General features: G+C 39.8%; 2 protein-coding genes across 3 annotated transcripts in view; one reads left to right on the top strand and one right to left on the bottom strand.

Moving 5' to 3' along the window:
* The window catches only part of nt5dc1 (5'-nucleotidase domain containing 1), a 531,068-nt gene that overhangs the window by 474,846 nt on the left and 40,089 nt on the right, over positions 1 to 16,133 (bottom strand). The window lies entirely within an intron of this gene.
* Positions 947 to 10,753, top strand: LOC145345047 (uncharacterized). Of its 2 annotated transcripts, XM_080192583.1 has the most exons (5): positions 947 to 1,026; positions 1,439 to 1,561; positions 5,140 to 5,193; positions 8,634 to 8,942; positions 9,084 to 10,753. In XM_080192583.1, exons 2-5 carry the CDS (start codon positions 1,459 to 1,461, stop codon positions 10,406 to 10,408), a joined length of 1,791 nt encoding a protein of 596 aa, XP_080048709.1. In that variant the 5' UTR covers positions 947 to 1,026; positions 1,439 to 1,458; the 3' UTR covers positions 10,409 to 10,753. The 2 variants fall into 2 exon arrangements, with proteins under 2 accessions (XP_080048709.1, XP_080048708.1); XM_080192582.1 differs by having other exon boundaries at positions 8,634 to 10,753.

Genomic DNA, 16,133 nt, shown 5'->3' with positions numbered 1-16,133 from the left:
TATCAAGTCCTTACTGTATATCCACATAGTTAATACATCCAAATAAATGGTATGGTTTTGATTTCTCTCTGTCTGGCTTAGTCTTGCCTTTGGTAAAGCTCGTGTCTGACCTGAATAACAAATACAGGCTACATATGCGAAAATTGAAGTCTCGGGCAATTATTGCATTGCCTTTGCCATAAGCTTCTCTAGTTTCTTGATTTCTAATTAATTACCTGATCAGGTTTAAGTTACATGTAAGTTAAATTAAATATTTAACTGTAACATGAACCACTAAAGGCACTGGATAAAACCGCCACCTCCACCCCCCCAGCCGCACCTTAGTTCCCATTGCACAAAATTCACAACTTTTCCATTCTGCAATGCACTTTGATCTGCAACCATGCTATGCTGAGCATTCAACCTTACCAGAGAAAACAAAATCCATGAACTGGCCGAACCTCAAGAAACTTTTGTCAAAAGTACTTGCTAGTTTACAATATTTTTAAGAATGAAACTTAACTGCAGTTTGCATAATTGCTGGTTCCTTTCTGTCTGAGCAATATCAAGTTGACAAATGTAAAATGTCAATTCCACAAAACTGACTGAATACATTAAATTTTGCTTTATATTGACAATGAGTAAAAAGTTACTCCATGTTTGTCAGACATGATGATTTAAATGAATTAAAAAACAAAATGTTTTTGTTTCTTAAATATTGAGACGCAAATGATCTGTTCCACATTTGGATTTGAACATGAGATAGATACCAATCCCAAAGATGGCAAGGAAGCTTTAACCACAAACAACCCACTAGCTTGACCCAACTTTTTGACACAAAAAGTATATATATAAAATGCATAATGAGCACTTATGTTTTCAAAGGGAGGAGTTACAAATTTTAGTAGTGCAGAGCTAAAATCTTGCATATATAAATACAACAACAGACAATGTTTTGAAGGCATTCCATCACTCTCTGCATAATTTCAGAAAGTAACCAGTGAGGGATACTGGACTGAAGCAAGGCTCCAACATCAAAACATGCTGGTATGTGTGGGCATCAACTTCACAAAAATGCCTAATTGGTTATAGCTCAAACAGATCAATTGTTCTGGGTTTGTAGTGACTTATCACACCAGTTTTTTTTTTACAGAACACTACAACAAATGCATCAGTATATATGATCTCCACATTACTCAGCTATGGGTTGCAGAGACGTTATTGGTAAAGCATCTAAATATCAAACAAGAGATGGTCTGAGGAACAGAATATTTCTTACACAAGACCTTATAACTACCTTGAAAGTCGTACATAATGCAGAATAAAAATGTTTTGTTGCAGTACATAGGCATTTCTTTAATCATTCCAAGTGTTAGTTCCTGAAATTCTACTGAATAATTAATTTAAATTATGTTTCTTTCTATTAATGATTGTAAGAATTCTTATTTACTCTTTACAGATCTGATCTGATCATCAACCATGGTTTCAAAACAAATCACCGTGCTTCTCTTATTGCTCACACTGAACTTGATCTATGGAATGGGGTACAATGCTGCACGCCAACGTTGGAAAGGCTATGGTGGTAAGTTTGAACTTCATTTAAGATCACTGGCATTCATGTTGGTCTGTAAAAAACAAAGCTGGAAAATGAGTGAAGTACATGTTGTAGATTGGTGTTGTTGGCTTTACTTGTATTTAATTGTTTAAATTCTTTGAACATATGTCTGTATTTATTACATACATAATTTTTTTAAATTCAAGTGGGGTGCTTAGACAATTGCAATCAGCTGCTCTTCTCTATCGATAGTTTCTCTGCCTGTCTCCCACTTCAATTCTTTCCTCCTTCAAGCTTCCTTGCTGATGTGCTCAAACAATCACCATTTCTCATTATTTTTCTCCCTGTGTCCCCATGGCTTACCCTACACAGATATGTGCACACACTTACCACTCATACACACAAATTCTAGAGTTATATTTATGGTATAAAACGTGTACATATGTGAAAACTATGTCAATACTGTAACACATACTGTATTTTGTATACACAAGAGTGTTTATACATACACACTGGCATTAAATGACATGACACATTTCCACCAGACACAATATACCATACATAAAAATAAAGAAAATAGAAGCAGAAATGGGTCAAATGGCCTTCAAGACTGCTCCACCATTCAATATGATCATAGCAGATCCTCTATCTACCCCAAACCCCAGCATTCTCCACAAAGCATACAGCACCTTTAAAGTCTAGAAATCTATTTGTTTCCCTTTTAAATACATTAAGCGATGTGGCCTCCACAGCCCTCTGTGGTAGAGAATTCTGCAATGAATTAGCCATTGCCAATCTATATCATGCTTTTTATAAGAAGTTTCTCAATGCATCTTAGCCAACTCACACTTCATACCTTTGCAGTTTCCGTTGTTTAGGTTTAGCAATTTCAAATCAGACTTCTTCACTTTCCACCTAATGAAGAAATTTATCTTGTTATAGTCACTGTTCCCTGAAGGACTTCGCACAACAAAATTATTTATTAACCCCCCCCCCCCGCCCTTCTCATTGCATAATATCAAATTAAGAATAGCACATTCTCTCTTGAGTTCCTCAACATACCAGTCTAAAAACCATCTTCTACACACTCTAGGAATTTATCTGCAACAGTACGGTTGCTACTAACTGATATGCAGATTAAAGTCACCCATGGTTACTGCAGAACTCTTGTCATGTGCGTCCTGTATTACTGTTTATTGCTATCCCCTATCTTCGCATTTCAACTTGGAAGCATATAGACAACTTCCACTCATGCATTCCACCCCTTGTTGCTTCTTAGCTCTACCCAGACTGATTCTACATCTATATTTTCTGAGCCATTATCTTCTTGTGCTATTGCACTGATTTCATCTTTAACTAACAAAACCATCCTACCATTTTCCCTTTTTATTTATGTTGAAAACTCTTGGATATTCAGTTGTCAGCCTTGGTCACCGTGCACACACTCAACATCAGGTAATAAAAGCTGTCATCAATTTATTTGTATTGTTTGACAGCAAAGGTCAAAGTTTCCAAGCCACACCTAGATGAAAAAATAGGAACAGAAGAACCCTATATCCACAGAATTCCCATACAATACAGTCGTCTTCCTGAAACCAAGGTGTGCAGGAAGGGCAGAAGACCAAGTTCTTGAAAGCACAGAAGTTCTGAGTACTTGGGAACAGGCAAATGGGTGACTTAGATGGAGTTAAACCTTGGACTGTCAAGTTTAGACATGGCGTTGAGTGGTTGAGGGAGCTGACATTGTGGTTGCATCCTTGTTGTACAAGCAGTGTTAGCGTCACATAATTCTGTTACCATTTGTTGCAGTCATCATCCAATTTTCAGGTTTCCAGTGTAATGCTGTCAATGCCTGTAACAACTACATGCATGAGTTAACCTCGTTTTACCTTTTGTTTACGTTCCTGCATAACTAGCCACTAAAAGTTCACACAAACAGCAGACAAGTTTTTGCTTTCTAATCTTTCCTCCATTAAATGGCTGAAAGAGTTAGGTAGATAGAGACCCATTAGAATCACTCACACAGCACCAATCAAGGCACAATGTATTAGATTATAATAACTTTCTACAAAAAATGTTATAGGTTTTATGAATAATTAAAACATTCACATATTACATCTTGACAATATAGGTAGAATTACTTCATTAAAACAGATGGCCACACCAGGTGTTCTGTTGTATTGCACAAGAACAGTTACTGACAGAAAAAAATTCAAGATAGTTTAATATCTACAGATATACTGAGTCTTTACACTATTGAATGACAAATTTTCTGATTTATGAAGCTGAATGAATAATAATGTTGCTTAGGTAAAGGTATTTGGCTACCATCCTAAAGAAAAACTTGAACTGTTGAGGTCCAAAATCATCTTTTAAAATGACATTTGTCCTAATAAAGATTAGTACACAAATTTAATTTAATTACACATTAAATTCTACATTTTATGGCAATAATCTGTTAATATTCTAAAAATCAAAAGCTTTTACACATCCCCACTTAGGACAAGTAAATTCAATTTTCATCTCTTCAATCAAAACGTATAGTTTACAATAGTTGTAACAAATGTTATAAAAGGCGGGGGCCGTAATTGCCAAACTGATGACAAAGTTGTAACTACTGAGTCAAATCTAGCCCAGAGAGATCAAAGACTCATTTCAACTTTCTTCAAAAGGTCTTGTGCAAAATAAGTTTAGCTAGTCTCAATTATGTTCTGAAAAATGATATCCCAATGGCACAAAAGGGTACATATTCACTCAGATTTAACAAGGATAGGAAATAGAAATATTTACAACGATGGTCTCTGTATGTCTGTTCAATGAAGATTGGGGGTCAGGCATATTGCTGGGACACGGTACTCTATTCTGAAATAAAAACAGAAAACAGCAGGTCTGGCATCGGTGGAGAGAGAAACAGAGTTAATATTTCAGGTTGAATATAACTCTTCTTCAGAACCGTTTAGATTTATAACAGAACGTTAACCTGTATCAAACCATCCCATAGTAGAGGAGGCACTGGATCACAAAAGAAAAAAAAATCTTCAATCTCCAGAGGCATCAGTTTTATTCGTGTACAGATAATTAGTGGAACCAATTAAATTTTAACTAAAACCTACAGGAGTGATCCATTCTAGCATTTTAGGTCCAGTAATATTGTACATAGAAGTATCAGGAAAACAATTTATTCGGCTTTATAAATAAAGGCAATTTGCTGTTTGGTTATGGTGTATGTGAAAACTTCCATTCAATGTGCCACCAAAAGTAAACGTTAATTAAAAAAGTACATTCAAAAAGAAGCTTAAAACATGAATTTAGTCAAGTGCTATATTCTGTTCATTTTGTTTTGTTATTTGAATTGTATCTATTTTCAGGTATTAGTTTTTAGCCCTTATTATACCATTTTTTAAAGTTTTCTACGTGTTTAATGTGCAAACAATAGTGCTACTAATCAGAGCATGTAACTGAATTTTCCATATTGTAATTATGCTCTATATTGAAATTTACAATGCAGATCATGAGGCCTGTTGTGAAAAATGAATGTTAATTTTTGCTGTAATTTTTTAAAAAGTCAAGATTATTTGAATTTTTTTATTACTTTTCTAAAATAGGAAGTGATTCAGATGGAATCGATTCAGATGGAGATGATTCATACAGTTCAGAAGGTACTAAGTGGAATGACATTTTGGAACCTCATGCAAACAATCTGTATTTAGATGTAGAGCTGTAAATTAGTCAACCATACAGTTTTTTCAACACACATTTGACAGTATATTCTCCATATTAGCTTCAAACACTGAAATATTTCTAGAAAAAGAGTAAGTTTTAATCAGGTTGCTGTCATCAAATTTATTTCACAAACTAAGCTGTAATGTGGCAATAGCAATTGCCGTTAACATGTTTTGTGCACAGCACAAAGACTAAAATTTATTCAGGTTATGATGCGCTGATGATAAAACTAATCTTATACTAATTCAACGTTAACGCTGAACGTGTAGGAAAATGTATTGTAAAAGTATTAGCTCAATTAATTCACTGTAAGATACTTCAGTATGATGCAATATACGTAACCAACATTACTAATGATATGAGAGACAAGAAAAAAAGATTTTTTAAAAAAGTGTAACCTTTTACAACATCCTGTTACAATAAGTGGAATAATTACTCTGGTGCATTTATGGATGGATTTGGTGAGATACCAGATTTAACTGTTCCCACAATTGATCAGGGCATAATACAGAACCAGATCATTTGTGTTAGAATTACACACTAAGTAACAAGGCCTTCTACACCCCATGACTCAAAAGCAAATTAGAATTCTGTATTTACATGCATTGTGTTGACTCATTCACACAATTGTGCAAGACATGATAGATTTACCCAAAATAAACCCATTTAAAATGAAATACAATAAAAAATAACCTCTTCACAAGTAACATTAAAAGTTTAGAAAAAAGTATTCAGTTATAGGATGCGGGTGTCACTGGCTAGGCCAGCATTTATTACCCATCCCTAGTTGCTCTTGAGGTGGCGGTGGTGAGCTGCTTAATTGAATCGTTACTGTCCCTGAGATGTAGATGCACCCACAGTGCTGTAAAGGAAGGAGTTCCAGGATTTTGACCCAGCGATAGTAAAGAAACGGTGGTGATATATTTAGAACCATGGAACCATAGAAAATTACAGCACAGAAGCAGGCCTTTTGGCCCTTCTTGTCTGTGCCAAACCATTTTTTGCCTAGTCCCACTGACCTGCACTTGGACCATATCCCTCCACACCCCTCTCACCCATCTACCCATCCACGTTTTTCTTAAACGTTAAAAGTGACCCCGCATTTACCACTTTATCCGGCAGCTCATTCCACACTCCCACCACTCTCTGCGTGAAGAAGCCCCCCCCCTAATATTCCCTTTAAACTTTTCTCCTTTCACCCTTAACCCACGCCCTCTGGTTCTTTTCTCCCCTAGCCTCAGTGGAAAAAGCCTGCTTGCATTCACTCTATCTATACCCATCAAAATCTTATACACCTCTATCAAATCTCCCCTCATTCTTCTATGCTCCAGGGAATAAAGTCCTAACCTATTCAATCTCTCTCTGTACCTCAGCTTCTCAAGTCCCGGCAACATCCTCGTGAACCTTCTCTGCACTCTTTCAACCTTATTTACATCCTTCCTGTAACTAGGTGACCAAAACTGTACACAAACTCTAAATTCAGCCTCACCAATGCCTTATACAACCTTACCATAACACTCCAACTTTTATACTCGATACTCCGATTTATAAAGGCATTTCTTGTCAGTCATTTTGCTTCCAGAATTCTAAAAATGTAAAAGCTAATATCTTAAACAAAGAAGAAAAAACTACCCTCAATTCTGTTGAGAATTGTGTGAACTTGTTTCTATCATATGATATTAAGAAAGGGCTGAAGACAAATAAAAATTAAATAAGGATGAAAAATTCATTATTTTATCATTTAAACTAAATAAGGCAACTTGACAATGATAGGGAAAATCAAATAAATTTAAAAACCTGGAGAAAATGAATGAAGTAACCACACAAGGTTAATGAATTGATATGTTTTGCACGGCAGCAAAACTAAAGGATGAGCCTCCAGGAAGAAAACTAATGAACTTCTAACAGAAATCAAATAAAAATGCAATCACATTAGCAAAATAAAAAAAAGTTTTTTTTTGTTAATAAGCTTCAATTTTAGCAACATGGTTAATAATTATATAACAGTGGTACATAGATGTAGCCTGCCACAACGCAGCACTCAATGGCCAGAACCATGCAAGCAGACACAGACAGTTTTGTTTACCCCACAACTTGTCAGCATATTGCAGCAGTTATCATTTTAGCAGCCAACGCTGTGTAACATTTAAAAAAAAACAATGGCTGTTTCACCTGCAAGTATAGTAGGTAAATGCTGACACATACATAGCGAGTTTTACCATTGACAAAGCGGGATATGGAACAATGCATCTCATGTGAAGAAAAATATGCAGCATCTCATAATGAAGCTATTCCTTCAAAAATATGCATTATTTGCAGGTTCAACTATTCCAGTACAGGCAACAAAATGTTAAGTACAAGAATGGAGGAATGAATCATATGGGTCACAACAGATTATTAATATTAAGTAAAATTCCCAAGAGACAGAACATGGATGAGAAATACAAGACAGATCCTGGGAGGCTCAAATGGTGACAATGCAGGTTGGGGAAGGGAAGTTACTGCTGGGGATATGATGGCTGATGTGGAGCCAAGAAAAAGTAGCCTAAATGAGCAGGGCAACAGAGGGTGGCTTTGGAGGATGCTATAGTCCAGTCAAAAGACTGTGGAGAGGTTTAGAAGGGTGAACTGAGCATGGACACAGGCATTTATTACTTTTGTTGCAGCCATGTCAGGGCTGTGGAAAGGACAGAAAGTTGATTGGAGAGATTCAAACGTAAGAGCTGAGGGAAAGGTGAACATGGATTTGAGATATAACAACCTCTTTGAAGAGGAAAAGCAGATTGGAGATGGGGGCAGCAATATTCAAGAACACAGCAGTCAAGGTTTTTTTTAACTAAACAGGAAGTGGTAGTAATTTTGAAATGGAGATAGTAGACAGTTTCAAAAAAAATGCACCATTTACAATTTTGGCCAATAGAGCCCAGGAACAGAAGATGTAATAGAATTTTGTTTACTGTCCACCAACTAAGTTTAACTTAGCAATGTCCACTCAACAACTTGTATTTATATGGTAACTTCAACATAGAAAAATTCCAATAATCTGGCAATAATCTAATGCCAAGAAAATCTTTAAAATTGCAGACATGTTCCATCAATATAAACAGTCCTGCTTCAGAGTGATTAGCAATCCATGCAGGAAGGCTGGCTGTGATATCAATGCACTTCGACCACCCTCAACACATCCCAGTATCAAGCCAGAGCTGTACTAAATTTGTGGTTATGATATAATATTAAGACAGAACAGGAGAATTTATTTTTGGAAACATGTTTCAATAACCATTGCTGCTTGATCAATACAAAAAAAATGGTCAAAATAAAAAGAATTAGCATTATCAAAAGCAAGTGAACTATATTTTCTTTCCCTTTAACAAAGGAATAAAGCGTGGGCCACGTGGCCGCCCAGGTCCTCCAGGACCACAAGGTCCGCCAGGAAGTCCAGGAATTGGACTGCGAGGAGCCCCTGGTAGCTCTGGGCCACGAGGGCCACCTGGCCAGTCATCTACAGGAAAACCAGGTGCTCCAGGAGCATCAGGAAGACCAGGCGAAAAAGGATCCCCTGGAGAAAAAGGTGACAGAGGAGCTCCTGGGAAGCCAGGAGAAAAGGGCAGTGCAGGACCAAAAGGAGCTCCCGGCTCACCTGGATTGTCAATCCCTGGTAAAGCAGGTTCCCAAGGGCCACCAGGTCGTCCAGGATCAGCAGGACCACCCGGAGCAAAAGGAAAGCCAGGGAGTCCAGGTCAACCAGGGCCCAAGGGAGAAGCAGGATCTGGAGCCCCAGGACGTCCAGGTGAAAAAGGTATTCCAGGACCTAGAGGGCCACCAGGTCCAGCTGGATCAAAAGGAATAGGAAAACCTGGGCCACCAGGTCCACCTGGAAAACCAGGTTCAAATGGTGAAAAGGGTAGCCCAGGTTCACAAGGAAAGCCAGGAGCACAAGGCCAAAAGGGGTCACCGGGATCACCTGGGCAATCAAGAACTGGAAGTCCTGGAGCCAAAGGAGAACCAGGATCACCAGGACCACCTGGACCGAAGGGTTCACAGGGTCAACGAGGTTCAGCAGGAGCACCAGGAATGCCAGGCATTGGAAAACCTGGAAACCAAGGTCCGAAGGGAGAGCGTGGTCCTGCAGGTGCAAATGGCTATCCTGGAGAAACTGGGAAAAAAGGAGAGGCAGGTCAACCTGGAGCACAAGGGCCAAGAGGGCCGTCTGGTCCGCCAGGCCAAATGGGTCCAAAAGGACATCCAGGACTAAATGGCGCACCTGGATCAAAAGGTAATCCAGGGCCACCAGGTCCACAAGGATTTCAAGGCATAAAGGGCCAGCCAGGTCCAGCTGGTGCACCAGGAAAATCAGGATCTCCAGGTCAACCAGGTAGCCCAGGCCCAGAGGGTCAACAAGGACTTCCTGGTCGTAAGGGTGACCCAGGACAACCTGGGTCACCTGGTAAATCAGGTAGTCCAGGCGCTCCAGGGTCATCTGGGTACCCTGGAAAAGAAGGACCGACCGGACCTACTGGACCACAGGGTCCAAGAGGACAACCTGGACATCAAGGATCTCCTGGATATCCTGGAGAAAAAGGAGAACCTGGTCCTCCTGGTCCTCCAGGTATTCCGGGTAATTACTATGGAAAGATTTCAGGCGACCTACCTGGTTCACCTGGACAGCAAGGGCCACCAGGTCCTCCAGGACTTCCTGGTCCACCAGGTCCACCTGGAAGAACGATTGTGCAGTCGGAAAAACACGATGATGTTTCTGTTCCAGCATTTACAGCCATCCTTTCTCATTCATTTTCATCAACAGACCAACCAATAGTGTTTGACAAAATTTTAATCAATTCTAATGAGAATTATGATCCGTCAACTGGGATTTTTACATGCAAAATATCTGGCATTTATCAATTTTCTTATCATGTACATGTCAAAGGAGCAAGTGTTTGGGTCGGATTATACAAAAATGGTAAAGCTGTAATGTACACATACGATGACTATAAAAAAGATTACATTGATCAGGCCTCAGGGAGTGTTATATTAAAGCTACGCAGAAAAGACAAAGTTTACCTCCAGTTACCTTCAGAAGATTTAAATGGTTTATATTCATCTGAAGAGAAAAGTTCCTCTTTTTCAGGATATCTAATTGTTCCATCATGATGAACATCAACTGAAGAAAGTGCAATTTGAAATGGATGGTGGGACTGAATTGTAATGATTGGAAAACAGAGCTTGGATTAGAGATCATACTTAGAAACAAAATAATAAACATAAACGGTCAAATTAACCTGTGCGTTAGCAGAGAATTGTGCGTTTAACAGAAAATGTTCTGATGCCATTATCCATGTCAATAAAATTACTTGAAACAAAGTTCTCTGGCTATCACACTGAAATTTTCAAATGTGCACATCTTTCAACAAAAACCTAACAATAAATAATTTTGTGTATTAGTACTGTGAACTTGCCATTTCTGCAGTTAAATAAATGCTTCCTGTTGCTGAGGTGAAAAAGTTTTTACTCTATTACACACCAAAATTAGTTGTAAAAAATCTAATAATAACAAATAGTGCCTTGAATGAATTTACACATACCCAGATCAAATTTTTAAGGAATGGGCAAAGGGTATTTAACAGTATCTACCATCAGCTGGATGTGCCTTCCATTTCAGCTCAACACATTTTTCATTAGTTGTGTGAAATTGCAAACTGATAATATGGCAGCAGGGCAATCAGGGCATCCAAAACCTGAGTGAACAGGGCAAACAACAGGGCATATCCGTAACCAAATAGATTGAACGATTAAGAAATTTACAATATTGTAAGTTAGCACAGGGTAGAACAAAATGACAAATCAAGCGTAGAAGGAAAAAAAAGGATTGTACTGACAGAGAAATAGGAAAAGTGAAAAGTTTTATTTGACATTTTTAAAACCCACAACAATTAATAGATTAATTTTCAGTACCAGGAGGACTCACAGGTATCAATTCTCAGTCTTAGAGGTTTACAGCATGGAAACAGGCTTTCGAGCCATCGTGTCCATGCTGCTTTTTTTTTAAACCCCTAAGCCAGTCACAATTGCTTGCATTTGGCCTATATCCCTCTATACCAATCTCATCATCTGTCTAAATGCTTTTTAACAGACAAAATTGTATCTGCCTCTACTACTACCTCTGGCAGTTTATTTCAGACACCACCCTCTGTGTGAAAAAATTGTCCCTCTGGACACTTATGTATCTCTCCGCTCTCACCTTAAACCTACGGTCTCTAGTTTTCGACTCCCCTGCCTTTGGGAAAAGATATTGACTATCTAGCCTATCTATGCCCCTCTGTAAGAACACCCCTCAGAGAAAGAAGTCCCAGTCTATCCAGCCTCTCCTTATAACTCAAACCATCAAGTCCTGATAGCAGCCTAGTAAATCTTTTCTGCACATTTGCTAGTTTAATAATATCCTTTCTATAACAGGGTGACCAGAACTGTATACGGTATTCCAAGTGTGGCCTTACCAATGTCTTGTGCGACTTCAATACTCTAACCAATGAAACCAAGCATGCTCAGTGCCGTTTTCACCACTCTTGTTCACCTGTGACTCCACTTTCAAGGAGCTATGAACACGTACCCCTAAATCTCTTCGTTCTGTAACTCTCTCCAACGCCCTACCATGAACTGAGTAAGTCCCACCCTGGTTCAATCGGCCCTGGTTCAATATGCTATTAATTTCCTGCAACTGAAGCTAGTTTTCATCGATCCCATGCATACAGCAACACCACAACATTCAATGTTAACAAAGCTAAAAAAACAGAACAAGTCATTTTTATTTGTTCATGCAATGTGAGCATCACTGGCACAGTCACCATTCCTAATTGTCTGATACAGTGATGAGCTCCTTTTTGAACCACTGCAATTTATTAGTGCAGGTACAGCAAAAATGTTGTTAGGGAGGGAGTTCAAGGATCTTTTTCCAACAATGGGGAAGGAACACTGCTATAGACTCAAATCAGGATGGAGGGAAACTTGCAGGGGTGATATTCCCACGCATATGCCTTTTGCGGGTGGTCGAGATTGCAGGTTTGCGAAGTGCTTAGTATCCTGTTGAATCCAGGGTTTAACGTGGCCCAAGTAACCTACCTATCTTCGCTTACAACTGATTCTACTTACTATCCACTCCCAATGCTTGCCTCAGCGTTTAGCCAGGCTTTCATTATCTTTAGATTCAATTTTTCTCAGGTTCTCCTATAAGTCTTCATACTCAAATAATATTCCAGCCTCACTGTCTAAAGATGCCAACTTATCCAGGTCAATACGGCTTACATTTTGTCCCAGTTGACTGTCATCTAAGTTTTTGTTAACATATAGTGATCTTTTAACCCTCACCTCACCATCCATAGCCCACCCCCACCCAGAAAACTATACACAATAATCTAATTTACATCTAATCAAAGCCGCTCCTGTAAGAGAGCTGAAAGACTTTGTCCAAAACTTTTGGCACCAACAGACTGACACAATGATCAAATTACCTTTAGGTTAGGAAAATGTTTTGAGGTTTTAAGTATCACTAAACAATGAAAATATTTTCAAGTACATGTTTAGCATATGACCTGCAGATAACCTAATAAGTTGGACTATAGTTAATTATAATTTCAAATGGAATTATTGATTTTATTATCATTCTGATTATTTGTAAAATTATGGAAAGCCCAATTGATTTTAAGTATAAAGAAACAAAAAAATAGAATCTTGATGGAGTGCAGTACCACCCTCTCAGCTTGATCTTTTAAAAATTTATTCACGGAATGTGGGTATCTCCAGCTGGGTCAGGATTTATTGCTCATCCCCCAAATACCTTTGAACGGAGTGACTTTCTAGGCCATTCAGAGGCCATTTAAAAAGCAAACACATTGTTGTGGCTCTGGGGTCACATGTAGGCCAGATCAAGTAAGAATAGCAGTTTCCCTTCCGGATGGCTTTTTATGACAAATTGTTTCATGGTCATCTTAAGACTTTTAATTCCAGATGTGAACTGAATTCAAATTTCACCATCTGCCATGGTGGGATTTGAATCCAGGTCCCCAGAGATCCATTACCTTGGGTCTCTGAATCATTGAGCCAGTGAAAATGCCATCATTAAAAATCCCTGACATTGTTCCAAGAAATTCAGAAGTTCTTAATGTACTTCGATCAAAATTCTTCCATCAATAAACCAGAAACAATCTCTTTGTTGTGCACAAGATTTGTTTACATTATACTCATTGTCCTTTAATATGATTCCTTGTGTCTTTTATTCCTTTGAGGTAGTTGAGACACAAAACCTGTACTTCATGATTATGTTTAGGTCAAATGAAATAGCCATACTACAAATACAGACGGAATTTGCTGCATTCAACTTGGTATTTAGTTTCTGACAACTCTGACAAATGCATAGACAGTGTTACAATTATGAAATTCATAAATACTGTATGAAGATTTTCTTTGTTCTTAATTATTGATTCTTGTTGATCTTGCCCACTAGGATCAAATCCCTCCATGAGGTAAGCAACACAGCAGGCCATTGATAGCCACTGAATCAATTCCATGTCATATCTGTCCCAAGGCAGCTTCCAAATCATATCCAGGCTCTTGTTTCACCTACAAACTGTCAAGCATTTATTCTCATCAGAACAGTATAGCAGCATTCTCCTGTATGAGATAAACCGATGAGACCAAAGATCTAGGAGTGATTCTCCCATCCCACTGCGTTGATATTTTTAGCGCAGCAGGATAGGAGACTTCAGTGGGGCCGTGTTAGCATGATCCATACTGGGTGTACGGTCTCAAGTGTGTCTCCCAGCGCCAGATTTCTGGCGCTGTCAGCTTCACACCAGAAATGGGTATGGAGCTGCACATATTATTTAAATAAGGTTTTCAATATCATTAGCGGGCCCAAGACTGAAATCTCCAGACCCGCAAGCCTCTCCCTCTCCCCCATCAGAGAGTATTTTACTCCAGCAGGGCTTACAGTAACTCCCCACTTTCAGGAAGCTAGCGGCTCAACCCTGCTCGAGTGAAGGGGGGCAAATGGGGTCCCCCAGAAGGTCAGACACCAGGGAGGTGCCCCTTGAGCATTGGCACCTTGGCAGTGCCAGCCTGTGCTCCCTGGGGCATTTTGGCACAGCCCACAAAGCATAGGATAGTGCCAAGGGGAGGGGACTCTAGTGCAATCTGGGAGAGTGAGAGGAGTCCCGCTGCCACTCTGCACTTGGGCTGAATGACAGAGGGAGGAAGACTAGCAATAGGGCTGACCATCAGGGCTGGGGGGAGGCGAAGGGGCAGCCTGCTGGGGCCAGGGAAGTGGGAGAAATCAGGGCAGCCAGAGCAGTGGGGATTGAGGCTGGGCCCAGATATGCATGGGAGGCCTGCGATAGGGTCATGAGGGGCTGGTGTTGTGGGATCACAGGGTTGGCCAGCGATCGGAAGGCCAGCAGACAGGGGCCATTGTGCGTGCACCAATCTCAGTGCTGACAGATCAGTGCACGTGCAGTGGCCCACTCAGCGCTACGTTGCCGGCCTCCCCAGCGGGAATAAGTCCCGCCCACAGCTTCTCAACATGAATCACATTGCGCACTTTGCTATACACAGAGTGTGGGAGATTCATTTTGAAACTCCCACTCAGAAAACCAGCGTGATTTACTCCAATTTTCATGCAAGTTCAACATTTAGAATCTTTTCGGGAGAATCCCGGCCCTAACTTAGGAAACATTCTCATCACTTTTAATTTGATATCCAAGAGAAAGTGCATTAAAGAATGCATTATCATTCTAGTCTGAGCTGCTACAGTTATCAGCCAACTTGTTGCGGCTGATCAAAGTAAACATATACCACAGAATCGTTACGGTGCAAAATGAGGCAACTCAGCCTATTTTGTCAACACCAGCTCCCCAAACAAACATAAACATGCTGCCTCACAGCACCATGGACCTAGGTTCAATTTCCAGCTTGGGTCACTGTCTGTGTGGAGTTTGCACATTCTCCCTGTGTCTGCGTGGGTTTCCTCCAGGTGCTCTGGTTTCCTCCCACAGTCCAAAGAAGTGCAAGTTAGGTGGAACGGCCATGCTAAATTGCCCCTCAGTGTTAGGGAGACTAGCTCGGGTAAATGCATGGGGTTTTGGAGATAGGGCCTGGGTGGGATTGTGGTTGTTGAGGACTCGATGTGCCGAATGGCCTCCTCCTGCACTGTAGAATTCTACCACCATGACTCAATGGTCTCTCCACCTGTCCAGCCACTGGCAATGGACTGCGCACATATACATCCAGGTTCCTCTTGCTCCTGCAATCCTTTAAGAATTTTATCCCTTATTTTATATTGTCTGCCCATGTTCTTCCTAGCAAACTGTATCACCTCATACTTCTCCACATTGAAGTTCATTTGTCGCCTATTATTCACTTCAATTTGTCTCTGCCCTTCTGACATTTTACACTGTCCTCCTCACAGTTTACAATGCTCCTAATTTTGCATCATCCACAAACCTTAAAATTGTCCCCTGCACACCAAGATTTAGATCATTAATATCATGCAGGGCAGGGTAGGTGTAGGAGGATGCGGTGGCGCGGGCTCGTTGGGCCGAAGGGCCTGTTTCCCGTGCTGGGTTGTTCTTTGTTCCATCTATTAGGAAAGCCAACAATTCCAATATTGACTTCTGGGGAACTCCAATACAAACCATCCTCAAGCTCAAAAAATACCTATTGATTGTTCTTCTCTGTTTCCTTTGCCAATTTTGTATCCACATTACTACTGTCCATTTCAATATATTTCATTTTTGTGTGGCACTGTATTAAATGTGTTTTGAAAATTTATGTAAACCACATCAACAGCATTACCCTCACCAACCTATAACCTCTTCAAAATCTTCAG

The sequence above is a fragment of the Carcharhinus amblyrhynchos genome, chromosome 7, assembly GCF_965287045.1.
Source record: "Carcharhinus amblyrhynchos chromosome 7, sCarAmb.v2.hapA, whole genome shotgun sequence".
Classification (NCBI taxonomy): domain Eukaryota; kingdom Metazoa; phylum Chordata; class Chondrichthyes; order Carcharhiniformes; family Carcharhinidae; genus Carcharhinus; species Carcharhinus amblyrhynchos.
The sequence above is the reverse complement of the archived record's forward strand: the minus strand, read 5'-3'. Positions and strand labels throughout refer to the sequence as shown.